The sequence below is a fragment of the Asterias amurensis genome, chromosome 7 (assembly GCF_032118995.1).
Source record: "Asterias amurensis chromosome 7, ASM3211899v1".
Taxonomy (NCBI): Eukaryota; Metazoa; Echinodermata; class Asteroidea; order Forcipulatida; family Asteriidae; genus Asterias; species Asterias amurensis.
This window is the reverse complement of record NC_092654.1, coordinates 3,175,600-3,194,970: the sequence shown is the minus strand read 5'-3', so window position 1 is coordinate 3,194,970 and position 19,371 is coordinate 3,175,600. Positions and strand designations below refer to the sequence as shown.

General features: G+C 41.3%; 1 protein-coding gene across 1 annotated transcript; it reads right to left on the bottom strand.

The window, feature by feature from the left end:
• Positions 1–1,810: 1,810 nt before the first annotated feature.
• On the bottom strand, positions 1,811–17,956 carry LOC139940136 (NXPE family member 3-like). The gene is made up of 6 exons (XM_071936391.1): positions 17,879–17,956; positions 11,038–11,210; positions 9,271–9,606; positions 4,100–4,557; positions 3,580–3,632; positions 1,811–2,666 (listed from the first exon to the last, which is right to left on the bottom strand). The coding sequence occupies exons 1-6, from the start codon at positions 17,889–17,891 to the stop codon at positions 1,873–1,875; spliced, it is 1,827 nt and encodes a 608-aa protein (XP_071792492.1). The 5' UTR covers positions 17,892–17,956; the 3' UTR covers positions 1,811–1,872.
• Between the last annotated feature and the right edge of the window lie 1,415 nt (positions 17,957–19,371).

Sequence of the window (19,371 nt, the reverse complement as noted above, 5' to 3'; positions counted from 1 at the left end):
GTGCATCTCAGCGACAGATTGGTGATGAAACTCGCTGTATGGCTACATGTTTCTAGGCAACAGCAGTTCATTCTATACCCAACTTAATATGAGGGATTGGTGAGTGACACCAATTGCTCTTGGCCTGTATTAGCATCAAGTAGTATTTCGGTGTAAAGTTAAGGGGCCTTAACATTAAGCATTCATTCATGAATTGTTATGAAATTCATTGGTAGTCATACTAGCTAATTTGCATAAATAAGCATTTTAAGCTATTTTACTAGCTCGTTTGCATAAAAAGCATCTTGGTTATCATTGATCACATTGGTTCAGCCTCAGAACATAGGAAAAACACTTCGTTTATCATGTTTGCTTGCCTAGCTACAGAGATATTGAAGAGAAATCATGTTTTTGTAATGGCGGCCACTAATTTGCATATTCATGAGTATCAATTAGCGCTAATTACTTCTGAATTGTTTTAATCCTACTCTGTGACCTTCAAAATCTAGGTACTGACGCATCACTTGTCATTTTTGATTGTCATGTTTCAGAGATTTGCTTAAAATGATTCAAAACGGTCAAAAATATGATTATGCAAATTAGATGGTCAAAAACTCAAAATTTCGCTTGGGAACCATTTTTTTCGGAATCAGCACGCCTGAAATATATTAAAAAGTTTGGTTCCCTGCTTTTACCCCAAAATGCCTCAATCACCTTAACTAGAAATCTTTTTCAGAAATCCGCCTAGACTATTACTCCAACTACCTTGTCGAACAAATCTTTCAAAAGTAAAATGCACAAGTGATAAATCTTATACAATAGGAAAGAAATAGTCAAAGCTTACCTGTATCAACAGAGCATGTGGTAAAGATGCAAGAAGGGGATTTAGGAACGTACTTAGGGAAGTAACAAATGTTCCAAACAAAATCTACGCAAAGTGTAAATATCTAAACACTTTCAAGAAGTCTTTCTTGCACTAGGCCGATTTTTGCTCTGAGGATCCAGAGGAAAACGAGCCAGGATATACCAAGCTGGTCACGCACTCGGACAGGAAAGTTAAACTATGATTGGCCAGAAATATTAAAACAATAATATCCTGGTTGGGCTTGACCAATGAGAAAAGGATTAGTGGCATAAGTTCTTAAGAAAACGTGTGGGCAGCTAAAGACAATCAAATCCGGGCACAATTCACCGAAACTACTGACCTTGCAACAGTCATTGCAACATGTTCCTGGGGGGCAACCAACTGCTGTCTTATGGTCAAGGAATTCCTGGACAGTGACTCTGGCCACTCCTCTAAAATGTTTCTCAGAATTATAAAACTAAGAAAAACTAACACCCACACAGGAGGTGAAAGTTGAAACAATGATTCTATAATAAACTTAAGAATCCTCGTTGGACAACTTAAACTAAATAAAATAATCTTCGTCGGACTATTAACTAAAGTAAGAATTCTTCGTCGGACTAATAAAAATTGTGTTATAATATGCAATTTATAATAACAGAGTCCGACACAAAGATTCAAATTTATGTAAAAAAAATTATCTTAAAGCAGCACTGAAACATTAAGAGTTGTAAAGCCCATTGAGAGGGTTATTGTGAAATGCGCTTCATAAGAACTTGCTATTATTATTACAAATGTATTATTAAAAGTGCTTTCCATTACTACCAGAGAAGTCACTACATTGCCGACACATGAATAAAAAAATAAACATCTTATCATGTATGTACATGACAACTTATCGTGTGCGTACACAACAAATCCAAACTTATTGTGTAGGCATATAATAACTCATCGTGTACGATGCAGGGGACTAGAAGGACAAGACGAGGGGGGGGGGGGGGGCGCTAGGGTTCCAAGGGGTGGTGGCTCCCTCCTCGCAATGCCACTGATTATGCCACTGTCTGTGGGCAAAGAAAGTTAAGAGCAACTTTAATTTCTTGTGAGATGATGGCTTTAACCGGGTGAACGCGATACCCAGATGAGTGGCTTAGGGTCATATCCCACACGTCAATGATCGTCACGCCGGGTTCGTTTATCAAATCCTCTCGCATCACTTTATCTAGCTCCATGGCGTACCAGTTACTCATGTCCATACCCTGTTGCTCCCTTGTGTTGGCAGATTTAATAAAGACCGGGGTGTTCGGGTCTCGCTTTCGCAGTCTCCTGATCGCCGCCTTAACTGCCTTCCATCGTTCAAGGTAAAACTCAATAGTAGTCGACGTAAAATGAGCCCAGAACGTCAAAAAAACGGCAGTGTTCGGCCCGGCCTGCAAGCCGTCAATTTCGTGCGCCGCATACTTAATATCCTGAACGTTTATCCAATTGGCGCGGATGGGATAGCCGTGATGCCGGTAGAAAATAGTTAGGTTGCTGGATTTATCCTCAGCAAAGCGCGGTCCGCAGTGTTGACTAGTCTGCATGTGTTTCTCCTGCATGCTCTTGCCTAATCGAACGGACAGATATTCGAACCACTGGCGGATTGTGGAGTCGCCGAAGAAATATAATCGGTGATCTCTCAGGCAGTTTAAGGCAGTTTTTGTGACGAAAGGTTTCAGTTGGCAAGTGAGGGAGTGCCACTCCTTCCGGAAGTAAAAACCGGCAACTGACGAAGGAGGGCGAGGGGCAATTCCCTGGGTACATGGTTGGAGAGGGGCAGTACAGGTGCTCATCTCAGATGTGTTCCCTGCACACAAAATGAAATACATTTGGGTGAATTTGATGTGTAAAACTGAATACAATGAGCAGTCAACTCTTTAATACAAGGTCAGCCGGACTGGCCCGTTTTCGTAATTATGGTAATTATTCAAAATAATTATGAGCATAAAACCCTACTTGGTGACGAGTAATGGGGAGAGGTTGAAGTGACATAGTTTTCGAGAAAGAAGTAATTTTCCACGAATTTGATTTTGAGACCTCAGATTAAGAATCTGAGGTCTCAAAATCAAATTCCAGGAAAATTACTTCTTTATCGAAAACTACATCACTTCAGAGGGAGCCGTTTATCACAATGTTTTATACCACCAACAGTTCTGCACTGCTCATTACTAAGTAAGGTTTTATGCCAATAATTATATTGAGTAATTACCAATAGTGTCCACTGCCTTTAAACGCAGAAAAATTATATCTACATAAATAGAGATACATTTACATGTACACATGTTGTCATAGTGCATGCACTACACAAATGCGCATGTTGTATACACATGTACATGTATGCTGCATTTGTATAACAAAGCTGGTTGCTTCCTTGTACAGATCTTAAAGGAAAATTACAGAACTGATTTTTGCTAACAAGATATTTGCTGGCAGTCACCGCATACATGAACTGACAAACCTGTAGAAGTTTGATTATGACCGGCCATCTGGGTCACAAGAAAATAGTGACAACCGATAACACTTTGTGCGGACATCGATTAAAAAGAACAAAAAACATGACCGCTTCCGACCATGGATTACCTTAAGTCTACAAACAATCTTGAAAATAGGCTAATTGATGTGAACTGACTAATAACAAAAGGAGTAAACAATGAATGAACGAGGCCAAGCTCGACTGGAATGAGAATTCTAGGATGCATGACAAATAGCTTGAAACCTACCAATGGAAACTACTTGTATTGCTGTTGCTCCAGTCTGTCCGATGTTTGCAAACCTGAAAAAAAAAAAAAAAAAAAAACATGATTAGAAATAAGGTTTTTGTAAAAGATGTTCTGTGTTGTTTTCACTTTGAAATCCACTCAAGACTATTAACTACATTGGACATTATTGGTATTTACTCAAATTAATTGTTATTAATAAGATAATAAGCGGCTCGTCCGCTGTTGGTTTGGTCAATAAACATATATATGCTCTACCTGCCAGACTCAAAGTGGATGATACCCAAGGACAAAATACTAAGCGCTTTGACACACCCCTAGGGGTGTGATAAAGCGCTATAAAAACAACCTAGCATTATAATTTGTACTACCTCTACTCACATGACTCTAGCCGGGAATCGAGCCAGGCCCTCAGTGGTGAGACGCGAGTGCTTTATGTACAAAATATCCCCCCCCCCAAAAAAAAAAAAAAAAAAAAAAAACCCGTCTGAAATCAACTCGGAAAATCCCAATCACATCTTACCTGTGTTGAACCGATGCGTTCTCCTGCTTCGCCAAGACGCTACTATACTGACGACCACGCGGTAGAACCCCCTTGTGCCGTGCCCAGGCACTACACGGCAAAGTTTTCGGCTTGAGACAGAACCACGGATAGCCGAGGGCACGGTCCGAGAAATCGCAGAACCCTCGGGATCGCTGAGACTCCAGAGATCCAAGGTACATGTCTTTCGTGATGTGACACGGCATTATCTCTGTTTGGTTTCCGAGAATGAACATGCCGTCGTAGGCAAACCGGGCCAGACCGATCTCGCGGTGGTGCCTGAGCAGAGCCACGTACTCGCTGGACTTAATCAGAACAACCTTCATGTGGACATTGCCTGTCCAGTGCAGGACAAACTCTGCCGTGTAGGTGCCGTTTTGGTGGTCGGTGATTGTGTCTGCTGCTTGACTGGTGTCCAGATCTTTGCTAAATATCTTCACCTTAAACATGAAGATGGTAAAATAGATGTAAAATTTGCATCAGGATAAAAATTATTATTTGGTTTTTATCCTTACACCGATGTATGTATTGCACTGTACACTTTCCTCGAGTTCTGTGCAATAAAACCACAGGCATATTACTTGTGTGGGATTCGAACCCAAGACCTTTGTCAATCAACTGTAGAGCAGATGTCAGGTTTGACAGGTTAACAGATTTTAAAAATGACTATTGAGGTTCACCCATACGTACACTGATTGAGTGTTGAGCACAAGTCCACCTCAGGTTGAATTCCAACCCATGACCTTTGCAGATGCTTGGCACACTAGACCACCAAGCTTTAACAGGGTTGCCAAAATATTTATCAAAAACCCTTTTCACACGGCCAAAATGTAGCCAGGGTCCCTTGCTACAAAATTTACGAGCGTGGATTGTTTATTTGTTATCACCGTGTTTGACATTACATTATGATTCAGTGTGAAAGGGGCTGCATTTATCATATTTATTGTTAATTGGAGACTAATTATCATGATTATAGTGTTTGAATTCTGGTCATGGCACTTGTGGCCTTGAGCAAGATACTTTACTATAATAGCTTCTCTTCATGCTCTTCACCCAGGGGTATTAAATAGGTACATGTACCTGCGTGGGTAAAAGGTTGATATTGCGTATGAAAAAGCCTTCGGAGCGCCATGGCAGCTCGGGGCTGTATACACCCCAGGGAGCTGAGAAAGATTAGAGGCATGGTATAAGCCCAATGACCAGGGCACAAATACTATTGTGTTTAGCGCATTAATACAACTATTGTGAATTGCGCTATAAGTATTTGTTTTAATTACATGAACAAGGAATTTGACAGAGTCACCGAGTGACATGATGTCATGCATGAGTAACATGGAAGTGCAACACATTTTAAAGCCATTGGACACTTTCGGAATTGAAAAAAAAAGAAAAAGTTCAAAGGTTTACAAATAACTTACAGGGTTTACAGAAGGTAATGGTGAAAGACTTCTCTTGAAATATTATTCCATATAATGCTTTACTTTTTGAGAAAACATTAAAACAATATAAATTCTCGACACGGATTTATTTTAAACACATGTCTTGACGCGGCAAAACGTGCAGAAACAACGGTGGGTTTTCCCGTTATTTTCTCCCGACTCCGATGACCAATTGAGCCTAAATTTTTACAGGTTTGTTATTATATTTATAAGTTGTGATGCACGAAGTGTGGGCCTTGGACAATACTGTTTACCGAAAGTGTTTAATGGCTTTAACCGGAAAAATGGCCTTTGCCTAATGATCCTAGTCATAAGTAGTGCAGCGACGTGTAATACCATTGTTACATAGTGTAACGTACTGCCAGGGTCCTTATTTGCTCTGTAGCCAAACGCAGACAGAAAACAAACGAACTCAAATGCCGTTCAATATGAAACACACTGATTTATTTAATACTTCGAGAAGGACAACTTATTCCTTGCTCACTCACTGAACTCAACATTTGGTCTGTCTACACATCTTAATCAAACACAATACATTGTATAGAAAAGGCGCCAAAACAACGCATCCGGTCCGCGCACCTGGATAATCTCTTATAATTATGTTATACAATGTTATACATCATCGATAGTTCGTCCAATCACAGAATAGTTCACCAAAAGTTCAAGCCAGTTGCCATGGGAGCGTTGTCCTCCAGGATCCGGCGGAGCCACTCCAACGCACCGGCGGGGCGCACAGTTTCAGTTCGTTACATTGCCCCCTCCTTAGAATCAGCCTATTCTCCGGAATAGCTGCAACAGCTTCAATACAGCAGCACATTCATAAAGCAAAACAATTTATGGGGTTTCCTCGGGGAATGGTGATCGATGACGATTCTAGTCCACAACTTGGGGACACAGAATCAAGCAAGGATCCACAATCGACGGGGCTACCCTCAACAACACATTATTTACAGGTTTATTTGTTATCTACTTTAAAAGCAAAATCATTTCAATAACTAGTTTTGTCTAGAAAACAATGATGGGTGTCCTCAAAGGATGTTGATCAATGTTGTTTCTGGTCCCCAAACTGGTCACACAGAAATCAAACAAAGATACAACAGACCAATGAAGACAACCCGACTATACAAAACAACAAAGTGTTCCACAACAGTTCAGTGTTAGATCCTCAAAACAAAACAATGTCCATCCAAGAGAGGACTTCTCTCCAGTCATTGTTCGTCGTAAACTGTTCTAGCTTCGGCGCCTTCAGCCGCGAACTTGGGCCATACGGTCGAACACTTGACACATTCTGTTTGGATTCCGTGTGTAGTGCCGGCGGGTCCTTGGTCGTTGGTGTCGGTGGATCCTCTGTCCATGCCGGCGGATCCCCTGTCCATGCCGGCGGGTCTTCTGTCCGTGGTGCCGGCGGGTCCTCAGTCTGTGGTGCCGGTGGATCCTCTGTCTGTGGTACCGGCGGATCCCCTGTCTGTGCCGGCGGATCCCCTGTCTGTGCCGGCGGATCCCCTGTCCATGCCGACGGGTCTTCTGTCTGTGGTACCGGTGGGTCCTCTGTTGGTGCCGGCGGGTCCTCTGTCTGTGGTGCCGGCGGATCCCCTGTCTGTGCTGGCGGATCCCCTGTCCATGCCGGCGGGTTTTCTGTCCATGCCGGCGGGTCCTCTGTCTGTGGTGCCGGCGGGTCCTCTGTCTGTGGTGCCAGCGGATCCCCAATCTGTGTGCCGGCGGATGATCTGTCCGGAGTGCCAACTGGTCCCATGTCTGTGACACTCCCGTCAACGGTAGTTGCTTTGTCTGCGGTGTATCCAGCACCAACGGATCCCCTGTCTTCTGTTGTGCTCCCTGCACCTTCGGATACTCTGTCTTCAGCGGCCTTCTTCAGTGGTGCTCCCTGCACCGGCGAATACCAAGCCGTTGATGCTCCCCGCACCAACAGGTATACTGTCTTCGGTAGTACATGTACTTCCTGTACTCTCGGCCTTGTCTTCTGTGATGCGTTCTGCACCAGTCCGTATCCTTTCTTCTGTGATGCATCATGCATCCGGGGGTCCGTCGGTGCCGTCCTTCGTTCCGGCGGGGCTGCCTTTGCTGGTGGATAGTGCCGCTCCAGCTGAGCTGCCATCACCTGAACATGGCGGTCTTGCAGTTGATTGTCCAATGTCGTAGTCTGTGTCCTGTCAGTTTGTTGGTCGATGGTGAGATCAGTGTGCTCCGGCGAGGCAAGTTGCACTGGCGGAGCCGTCCACAACGGCGGAACAGTGGGCGTTGATGAAGCCTTCCACACCGGCGATTAATAGAGTAGTTAATTTCGATAGTCGCCCAGGCCTACCCTCATGTGAACTTAATGACTACAGCTCACAAGCCTGAGAAAAACCTGTGAACAAGGCATCCTGTGTAGGCATACTCGAGTGGGATTCGAACCCCCTACCTTTGCAATTCTAGAGCAGTTTCTCATACCAATTAAACCACCCAGGATTCAAACTGCCTCTAGCTACATTACCAGGCAATCTTGGTGGTCTAGTTGGTAAGACACTGCTCTAGAATTGCAAAGGTCGTGGGTTCAAATCCCAACCAAGTAATATGCCCAAGATAACACACTTCTGATCATTCCTCATACTCGTACTTCATCTGGTGGCCGCGTTTTCTCTGCTGCGGGGCCTACTATGTGGAACCGATTACCCTACAAATACGTCTTTCATCTTCATTAGCTACCTTCAGAAAAGCTCTAAAAACCTATTTATATGACTATTAACCTTGTTTAGTACAGTATGTTTATCTTAGTATTGTAATTTTTGTTGTTGTGTAATAAAGCACTGTGATAATGTTTGTAAGAGCGCTATAGAAAAGCCTTGGTAGTATAGTAAAGTAATAATAACGAACCATTTTTGTGTAGCCCATACACGCACGCTTTGAGATGAAAACAAAAGAGAAGTAACAGTTAATAGAGATGTGAAGTAATTACAAATTTTAGTTGATACAGAAAGAAATACTGAAGGCTATTGCAAAAATAATTGTGTTTTTAACTTGCCTGTGATTTTTTTTCTCAGAGCTCGGGGAAGTACGGAGTATACAGTGCTAACACACATCAGTGTATTAATGGGTAAAACCAAATTTACTGTTTGATTATTATTTTACATTCATAAATACCTCAGAACAGTTTCGCTATTCCTGCGCGTCACTTGGGTGTGTATTAATCTTTCACCATGGTGTATATAAACCTTTGTTTATGACCAGTAAAAAGTGTTGAAACATGGGCGTGACACGCGACCTTGCACCTGTGCTTATAAGACAGTTTCTTCATTCCTATTGGTCGAGAGCAACGGCCAGAACAGTTGTGCCACATTACGCGATACGCTCGACGTGCACAGCATTCCCTTATAAGAAGTTGTTTACCCGAGGGCGGCGGAGGGCCTTACCATTTCATAGCTGAAGGGGTATTGTGTTGAAAGAAATCATTGAACAATTATAATTTTTGCATTTATGTTACTTTTTGACCAAAAGTGTTGATGTTTTTTGACCGAAAAGGCATTTATGAATGGGAATCAAAGTGTGTTGAATCGGTTTTCAACTAGTGGTTTAAACCTGCCGAGGCCTGGTTCTTGATAATTTACCTCGACTTCGTCTCAGTAAAATGATCAAGAACCAGGCCTCGTTGGGATTAAACCACTAGTTGAAAACCTCTTCACCACACATTGATTCCCTTAATAGTTAGCATCTTACCCAGAAGTAATCTCCGCCATACGTCTTCAGCTTGTTGTGACGATCCCGCACCTCAATATGAAGCTCCAGTTTGTCGCACAACGTATAGTGTAACGAAGCGTCTTTTTGCTTGACTGTAAAAAAAGAATGCGCAGCGTCGGTAGGATTGTTAAAATCAACGCTCATCGAAGTCTTGGGGGTTGCTTGAGATGTAGTCAAGTTTGGCTGCTGTGACGTCACGGCCCGATGGGTAACGACTTGGGTAGGATTTGATGTTTGCGATCCTGCGAGCTTGCTGAAGATGTTTACTCCTCCTGCAACCCTTGCAGGAGCTATCTTTACCAGCTCAATCTGATTCTGTGATCGAAACGATATATTTAAGAATAGAATCAAACAGTAACACAAAATCAATCATAAGCGTCTGTAGAGAGTTATCAATCTAGTTGCCTTCTGAGGCAACTAGCAAAGTTAAACTCACATTAATTTCCAACCAAACTCTAAGCCAACATGTACGGTACATATCCAAAACCAGTGTTTTAGTCGAGACCTCTTAGTCCAGCCAATACCAAGACTGCAACCTCCTCATCAAACCGAGACCAGTACTTCAGAGATCGAGACCAGCCCTCCGAGACCGAGACACTTTGTAGTCCGAGAACGAGGGGGAGACCGTGACACCGAAAGAGATGGTCTCTAGATCAAAACCAGGGCCCAATTTCATAGAGCTGCTTAACGGTCGATTTTGTGCTTAACGGGTGCACCTAGCAAGTTTTTCATTTCATAGCCTTGCTTAAGCAAGTTTTTTTGCTTAAAACGGCGAGGCAAGCAAGCAAAAAGGGTCCTTAAAGCCCCATTGCTTAAGCACCCTGTTTAAGCGCCGGGCCCAGTTTCAAAGAGCTGCATCCCGTAACGGTCGATTTTGTGCTTAACGGGCGAACCTAGCAAATTTTTCAATTCATACCCTTGCTTAAGCAAGGTTTTTTGCTTACATAGGTAAGCAAATAAAAAGGGTCCTTAAAGCCTCTATTTTGCTTAAGCACCCTATTCACACAGCGCATAGTGCAACACTCATTGCAAACGATGTTATTGTGCCGGCACAGCGGTGATTGTACGTGCGTTTGTATGGTAGGTGTAGCGAATAAACGAGTGTCTAAAATGCTTCAGAATCATGCTGTACAATGTATTATCTTCTTGATTACTTTCAAGTTAGTGTGTAAACCTTTCGAGGGGCACTTTGAACCATTACAAATAATACATATCAGACACAGAAGGTGATGAATTTTTTTTATCGCCACTCGAGTGCACTCCGCATTTATTTCGCCCGCCATTTTGTCAGCACCTTCTTCTTTTTCGCTTAAGCAAACAATCTAAAATGTTGCGCGCGCAGTTTGTTTACGTGCTTAAGCTAGCAACCGCTGGTGAAATAGGTTTACGCTTAAGCAATTTTTGTTGCTACGTTAAGCCAACATATTTGCTTACCATTAAGCAGCCCTAGGCCATGCACACAGTGCAAAATACACTGCCTTCTTCTGTTTTGCTTAAGCAAACGATCTAAAATCTCCGCGCGCAGATTGTTTACGTGCTTAAGCTCGTGTACGTTTAGCATGGAATCCGAATGGTTTTAAGCAATTATTTTTGCTACGTTAAGCGAAAAAATTTGCTTACCGTTAAGCAGCTCTATGAAATTGGGCCCTTGTCTCAAGATCTACAACACTATCCAAAACATAAATTTTGAAGAAGCAAAAAAGACGGCCTGTCACAATATTTTTGATATGTTAATCTAGCACTTACCTCACCATCTTGCTGCCAGTAGATCAAAATGTTTGCCCCAATGCATACGACTAATAGTATCAAAAACCACACAAGCCTGCTGCTGCATCTTAATAAGACTGTAACAGGCTGCGATTTTGAACCTGAATCATTCTTTCTTCCTTTTGTCGGAGAAGACCCCGGAGATGAGTTAACTGTGAGAAACAAACAGTTAAAATAAAGAAATAAGGCCAAGTGAAATAAAAAACATGCTGCTCGTTATAAAATATAAAAGTCGTTAAAAAAAACTTAACAAGTTTTTTTATGACTTTTATATTTATGAAAACAGATGTAAACAGTTAAATGGATCGGACGAGTTGGTCTATAAAAAGCGTTTGTTATGAAACGTATATGGTTAGAAAGATGTTTTAAAAGTAGAATATAATGATCCACACAAGTATCTCTCAAAATTGCACGGTTTTCTTTTTACGTCGCGAACTATCACGGTTGGCCATTTATGGGGGTCAAAATTTTGACCCCCATAAATGGCCGACCGTGTTATTGGACGAGGTAAAAAGAAAACCACGCAATTTCGAGGCATATTTGTGTAGATCATTGTATTCTACTTTTACATCATCTTTCTAACCATATGCATTTTATAATAAACGGTCAAAAACGCTTTTCAAAGACCAACTCGACCGATCCAAGGCAACGTGTTCCTTTAAATGGTGAGCTAACATTGTTGCAATGTCAAAAGTTGCACTAATAGTTGCTAGCTCATAAATGACAATAAAAAACGTCCACACCGGCTGTTGGAACCCTTAAAGGCAGTGGACACTATTGGTAATTACTCAAAATAATTATTGGCATAAAACCTCACTTGGTAACAAGTAATGGCAGATGTTGATAGTATAAAACATTGTGAGAAACGGCTCCCTCTGAAGTGACGTAGTTTTCGAGAAAGAAGTAGTTTTCCACAAATTTGATTTCGAGACCTCAAGTTTAGAATTTGAGGTCTCAAAATCAAGCATCTGAAAGCACACAACTTCGTGTGACAAGGGTGTTTTTTCTTTCATAGTTATCTCACAACTCCGATGACCAATCGAGCTTAAACTTTCACAGGTTTGTTATTTAATGCATATGTTGAGATACACCAAGTGAGAAGACTGGATTTTGACAATTACCAATAGTGTCTATTGTCTTTAATAATGCTCCAAACATGAATAATTCACAAATACAAACTAAGGTGAAAATTTTAATAATATTATCTTCGCAAGCATATCAATCTGAAAAGTACAAATCAGTACTTGTAGTAAGTGGAATAACTATGTCAAACAGCAGTGCAAGATGAAATTTGAATTAACTCCAGTTTGTAGAACGGAGACCTAATTATAATTTTCGTTCATTTTTTTCATCATGACATCATTATATGTCAGGTCACGCGAATTCAATGCGTATAGGTAACCAAAGATAATCTCCTGAACCACGTGTCATCGAGTCGTAATGTTTGCTCTTTCTTGTAGCTCTTTGGTCGGACACTTCCCCTGCATGTGCAAAAGTTGCTGTTTCAGTAAAAACCAATTCCTACGATATGGGCCAAGAGCTAATCTATTTCTTTATCCCTTACGTTTTCTGACATCTTGTTCAAATATAATTTCGACAAGCGTAATTACTATAATAATTTTGGGGGCTTATGTCCTTACTCGCAGCTAAGAGCTGAATTGCGAAGGACGCGGCTACATGTGTTCGAGAAGCAGGCATGCAAGGGCGCATTCAGCTGCCAGCCACATCAACCCATTATGACCACGGAGCACAGCCAAGATCGAAAGTGTTTGATTTTTTCCTGAGGGAGGAAAACCGGATAGTCTTGAAAACCCTCGTGGCACAGCAGAGAACCAACGCACAACTCAACTCACATATGGCCCCGGCCGGGAATCGAACCGGGGTCACCTTGGTGAGAGGCGAGCGCTTTTCGCACAAGCCAACCGTGCCACCCATTACACCGACCGAATTCAAAACTTACGGAGTCTCGAAACGGCCTGAATTGTGCACCACTGCATGCAATTTCCTCACTTAAAACGCATGAAAACGGCTTTGATATGTACCCATCATTTCTCATACATACATCTTTTGGAATCGGCTCGGAAATGTGCCCACCGTTTTCCATACTTAACAGCTTTTTGGAAGCGTCTGGGATAAGCTTGCACCGCTTCTCCATGCTTACTTACAATGCCTCGAACATTTCTGGAAACAGTTTTCTGATATGCATCCACTTTGTTATTCAGTGTTGAAAAACACTGGAAATGTGCGCCGGTGTCACATGCAATTATGTCCTATATGCAATACATCCGGAGGACATTATTGCATATGCAATAATGTCCGCCAGACGGTTTTGCATAATGCAATCGTGTCCGCCCGGACGCTGCCGCATAATGCAATTGTGTCCGCCCGGACACATTTGCATATGCAGTTGTGTCTGCCTCCGTGCAAAACCGTCCTTGCAGTAAATTAAACGCCCTTGGTCGACGGAACACGTTCGCCATTTTATTAAAAGCTAAGTGCATGTCATGAATGATATGGGAAATGTTCAGCCGTTGGGTATTCGCTGCAATCATAAAATACGTGAATATGCTGCATATTATACGTATGCAGGTTCAGTGCATGCACGCTCACTTACGCGTGCACATTAGTCATATACATGTCCGCCAGACGGTTTTTGCATAGCCCCGGACACGATTGCATATGCAAAAAAGTGTCTGGAGCGGACAGTATTGCATGGCGGACACAATTGCATCTGACACCGGCCGATTCATATAATGTTTGAGCAGCACTTAAAACAAGAAATCAAATAAGTTTTTTGCGCTGATGACATGTCCCCTATACAGCTTGTCAATATTACAATGGTCGCTTAGAAACGCAACATGTTTTTTGTTCTTTATTCGTCTTTGTAGAAAGAACCATAAACCCGAAGATACTTTTGTAGAAAAGGAGTAAACAAATATGAGTTTAAGGTGCGCAACCCTGGTAGAGGGAAACCCCAAAACACAAAAAAAACAAAAAAAAACACAAAAGCTATTTTGACAATCTATACATCATATGAAAGGGCCTCACGTACTTCACAAATATGGGTATGTTGGTGACCTTCTCTTGACCTTTTGACCTTTTGAAACTGGAAGAGCCTGTAAAATGCTTTGAAAAGGCATTATGTAAAGAATTTTAGGTTGAAATGTACACTTTTTGATGCTTTTTCCATAAAATTATTACACATCCAGAAAACTGGTTTTGATTTCTTTGCAATTTGACAAACTATTAACAACACTTGTTTCATTGATTCAAACACTGACCCAACAATAGCCGAACACCTAGTGTTTGTTTCTACAAACACTATATTTAGTTGTTGGAATTATGTTTTGAATTATCTTATCTAAAGCCATTGGAGACTTTCGGAACAGAAACAAAATTAAAAGTTCACAGATTTACAAATAACTTACAGGGTTTAAAGGTCATTGTGAAAGACTTCTTTTAAAATATTATTCCATGAAATGCTTTACTTTTTGAGAAAACATTAAAACAATATCAATTCTTGATAGCGAGAATTACAGATTTATTTTAAACACATGTCATGACATGGCGTAACGTGCAGAAACAAGGGTGAGTTTTCCCGTTATTTGCTCCCGACTCCGATGACCGATTGAGCCTAAATTTTCACAGGTTTGGTAAAGTTGTGATACACTAAGTGTGGGCCTTGGATAATACTGTTTAGCGAAAGTGTCCAATGGCTTTTAAACAAAATGGCAAAATAAAAGTGCATTGGATTGCACATAGTTTTTTTGTTTGTACTCCGATGGTTGGGTCATACAGGAAGCCCACCACATGAATAGAAATTGTAAAAGTGTACCATCAGTAAAATGACGGGCTGCATATTATGCCACAGCACCTTGAACAAACACCCCTGTACACACATACACTTTTTAAAAGGGCAAGGTCTTCATGACGGGCTCCATACTATGCCACAGCAGCTTGTGAACAAACCCTTGTACACAGGTACACTTTTTGAAAGGGGAAGGTCTCCATGGCAACAGAGGTTGTAAATCAAGACCTTGGACACTATTGGTAATTGTCAAAGACCAGTCTACTCAGATGGTATCTCAAAATATGCATAAAAAATTGAGCTCAATCGGTCGACGTCGTTGTGAGATAGGCCTAATAATGAAAGAAAAAACACTGATGTCACACGAAGTTGTGTGCTTTCAAATGCTTGATTTCGGAACCTCATAATCTAATTCTGAGGTCTCGGAATCAAATTTGTGGAAAATTACTTCTTTCTCTAAAACTATGCCACTTCAGAGGGAGCCGTTTCTCACAATGATTCATAGTATAACACCCCTTACCAATATTCTGCCTTTTCATTGGTTTACAGCGCGTCACATGATATGTCTTAGTTTTACTTTACGGCGGTCGTATGATAGTGCATCGGTTTGCCGTGCGCTAGTCCGAAGACTAGCACATGGCGTGCAGTACCCAGACTTTCGGTGCGTGTATGAGGATGATAAATTAATAGTCTGTAACCATTTCGGATTACATGACACTACATGCAGCACAGTTAAAGTTTTCGCAGTCTGTATTCGCGTCGTCCGTGGATTGTAGCATTCAGGTCTCTAACTTAATAGTACAGTATTTAGAAATGTTTGGGGTGTTATAAAACAAATATGGACTGCTTTAACTCGTGCAATGGTTCAAACTGTGAATCGCTCGGCGATCCCTGGAGCGTTCTATTTTCACTCGGCTTCGCCTCAGGAAAATAGAATGCTCCGGGGATCACCTCGGCTTCCTTCGCCTCAGGAAAATAGATCGCTCCGGGGATCACCTCGGGAGTCATAGTTTTAACCGTAGCACTCAAAGCAGTCAATATTTGTATACTATCAACCTCTCCCCATTACTTGTTACCAAGCAAGGTTTTATGCTAATAATTATTTTGAGTTACCAACAGTGTCCACTGCTTTTAAGAAAGGATTCCCCACTGTTCCTGGTTTGTTGCCTGGCTGCATCACCAATAAACCAAACCTTTTATGCTTCGTTTTTGAAAGGGCAAGCTCGTCATGGTTAGAGAGACTTGGGCCCAATTTCATAGAGCTGCTTAAGCACAAAATTTTGCTTAAGCAAAAAAATCCTTGCCTAGTAAAATTAATTTACCGGCCAAAACTCCACTCAATTGTTATGCTAAGTAAACAACAGCTAAATACCAGTCACAAGAAATGTATATGGCATGAAATTTTGGCTAGTAACATGTGTAAAATAAGCAAGCTATTTTCGTGCTTAAGCGATTTTTTTGCTTAAAGGCAGTGGACACTATTGGTAATTGTCAAAGTCTAGCCTTCACAGTTGGTGTATCTCAACATATGCATAAAATAACAAACCTGTGAAAATTTGAGCTCAATCGGTCATCAAATTTGCGAGATAATAATGAAAGAAAAGAACACCCTTGTCACACGAAGTTGTGTGCGTTTAGATGGTTGATTTCGAGACCTCAAGTTCTAAATCTGAGGTCTCGAAATCAAATTCGTGGAAAATTACTTCTTTCTCGAAAACTATGGCACTTCAGAGGGAGCCGTTTCTCACAATGTATTATACCATCAACCTCTCCCCATTACTCGTCACCAAGAAAGGTTTTATGCTAACAATTATTTTGAGTAATTACCAATAGTGTCCACTGCCTTTAAACCAGATTAATAAGATTAATTAGATCAATAAGAAAATGAAGAAAAGCATTTAGAAATTAGCATTATATAATGGAACACCCTGGGCAGCTTGCGGAACAGGGCAAAGATTTCATGGCAATAAGCAGGCTTTGCATCACATCCCTAGTTGATGTTTGCTAATTTTTTAGTATATTGCTCAATTTGTGTTTTAATTTTTTATACAACTGCTGGATCTGTTACTACACCTGGAATCTACAGGACTTTTTCTGTGTATCCTGGAGTCATCTGAATTGTGAAAATAGTGTTTTTCTGTGGAATTTTTCACTGTCTCAGTTGAGAATTCTGGTGTATAAAGCTTACACACACTTAGGTGGCTGTGTCCTGTGCAGTCATCCACCTAGTCCATGGACATTGTTTGCCCATCTGGGGACAATGGAGGTATCCTTTTCATTCTCTCTCTGCTTGCTAGACTATTGTACTGTACTGACTCATCTGTGGTCAGCTTTGTTCCATCAGCATCAATTGTGTCTGTGCTTGCATTCTGCCAAAGATACATCAAAGACTCATCCAGGGTCATAAATACCTGAAATGCCCTATTTCTTACTATGACAACTCCCCAGCTACTTTTCACTTGGAAATTGTGATTTTTGGTGACATTGCTACAAATCCCGGCCCTGAAGGTGTCAATAACTCAAACTCGGCAGAAGCTAGTCCAAACTCTGCAAATTCCTACTCACGGAACAAGCTTCTCAGTCTCCGTTATGCCCCATCCACACGTGCTACCACTTTGCTGCCTTCCTGTAGTTCATATTATCATTACAGAACCTTGGCCTTTTTGTAAATCCCAGCACTGTTTTCCGACCTACACATCGTATTCGTAGGCCTACCACCTACCCCTGGGCTACACTCTGCAAACAAAGATTGCTTCAAAATACTCATATACTTCCCCCAAACAGTAAAAGACTGGAATGCTTTACGACCACCAGACCCAATTCATATCCAATTGTTCATATCCATTATTGACAATAAGAAAACAAAGTACTTAATAGAGTCGTTGTGGTATTGTCAAAACCACACCGCACGCACACACACCCACTCTTTTCATTTGGCTAACACCAGGCCCAGCAAATAATACAAACTTGAAAACATTCTAATCATTCTTAATTAGTAAAACCTTTCCTTACCAACTAACGGCATCGCAATGCATCACACTGTCGAACTTGTTGTTGCTCTAGTCATGGAGGAATAAATTTGCATTTGAGCTTTGGTCAGACTCTACACTAGATACCATACCATAAAGTCTAACTGATAAGAGGTCAAACGGTGACGAAACGATCGAAACGCACATAGATTGGCCAATGAACAACATCCTTTTGACCTCAATGCGGGGGCGCCGTACTGAAATGACGTCATGTGCATAAGGTCTATTATAGAGTCACACAACCTCGCACCCAGGGTATCAGCTCGAAGTACTCAAGTACCACCCAAAAGCCATCTAGTTATTAATACGACGTCCACACTCCCTTTTTTTACTTTTGAACATAATTAAAGAAGCATGTTATAAAATAAAGAGTTTGACAGCAGTAGTCAAAGAGTTTTGACAGCAGTAGAAAAAATTTGACAGCAGTAGTCAGAAGCTCATCACTGTTGGTAGCCATACTTAGCAAGACGTTTGGCAACAAGACCTTACTTTTAATCCATGCAACACAGTAGATGTTAGTTTCCAAACGCCAGGAGTCGATCGCTACACGTGAAAAGGATCCGAAATAACCACACTGGTAAGAACGCTTTTAGACTTGACCAAGTCCGTCCAGCATTTCTCTTGTTGCGAGTGGATGGGTGTACATACAGGTGTATGTACGTATCACTCTACACGTTGCAAAACTTCTCAACCCAAACGTACATTATCATTCAAGTTAAGGCCAATCAAAGACATGGTCTATTCCTTTTCACTATACAAGAGATTCATATAGTTCTACTGATTTTATTATATTTTTATGAAGCTGTTTGATATTTATTTCAGATTTTTAAATATTTAAGACCGACAGTCCCCCTATAATTGCTTCATATACTGTGACGAGTCACTGGGTGCCTTGCGGCTCCCTCTGAAGTAACGTAGTTTTCGAGAAAGAAGTAATTTTCCACGAATTTGATTTTGAGACCTCGGATTCAGAATTTGAGGTCTCGAAATCAAGCATCTGATAGTACACAACTTCGTGTGACAAGGGTGTTTTTTCTTTCATTATTATCTCGCAACTTCGACGACCGATTGAGCTCAAATTTTCACAGGTTTGTTATTTTATGCATCATATGTTGAGACACACCAACTTTGAAGGCTATTCTTTGACAATTACTAATAGTGTCCACTGCCTTTAAGCAGAAATGAGCAAGATACCAATCACAAATGGTACACGTGACATGGTAGTTCGGCTGGTAACCTTAATCTGGTAAAGCATATGTTGTTGTGCTTAGCATCTTAATGTGTTTTAAGCAGCTCTATGAAATGGGGTTTTGTGCTATAGGGTAACACTAGCTGAGGTTGGACTCCTACGTTACATCGTAAAGAAGCTTTATACCCGGGCCCAATTTCATAGAGCTGCTTGAGCAAAAAATATGCTTAAGCACGAAAACAGCTTGCTTATTGTACACATGTTACTGGCAAAAATGTCATGCCATG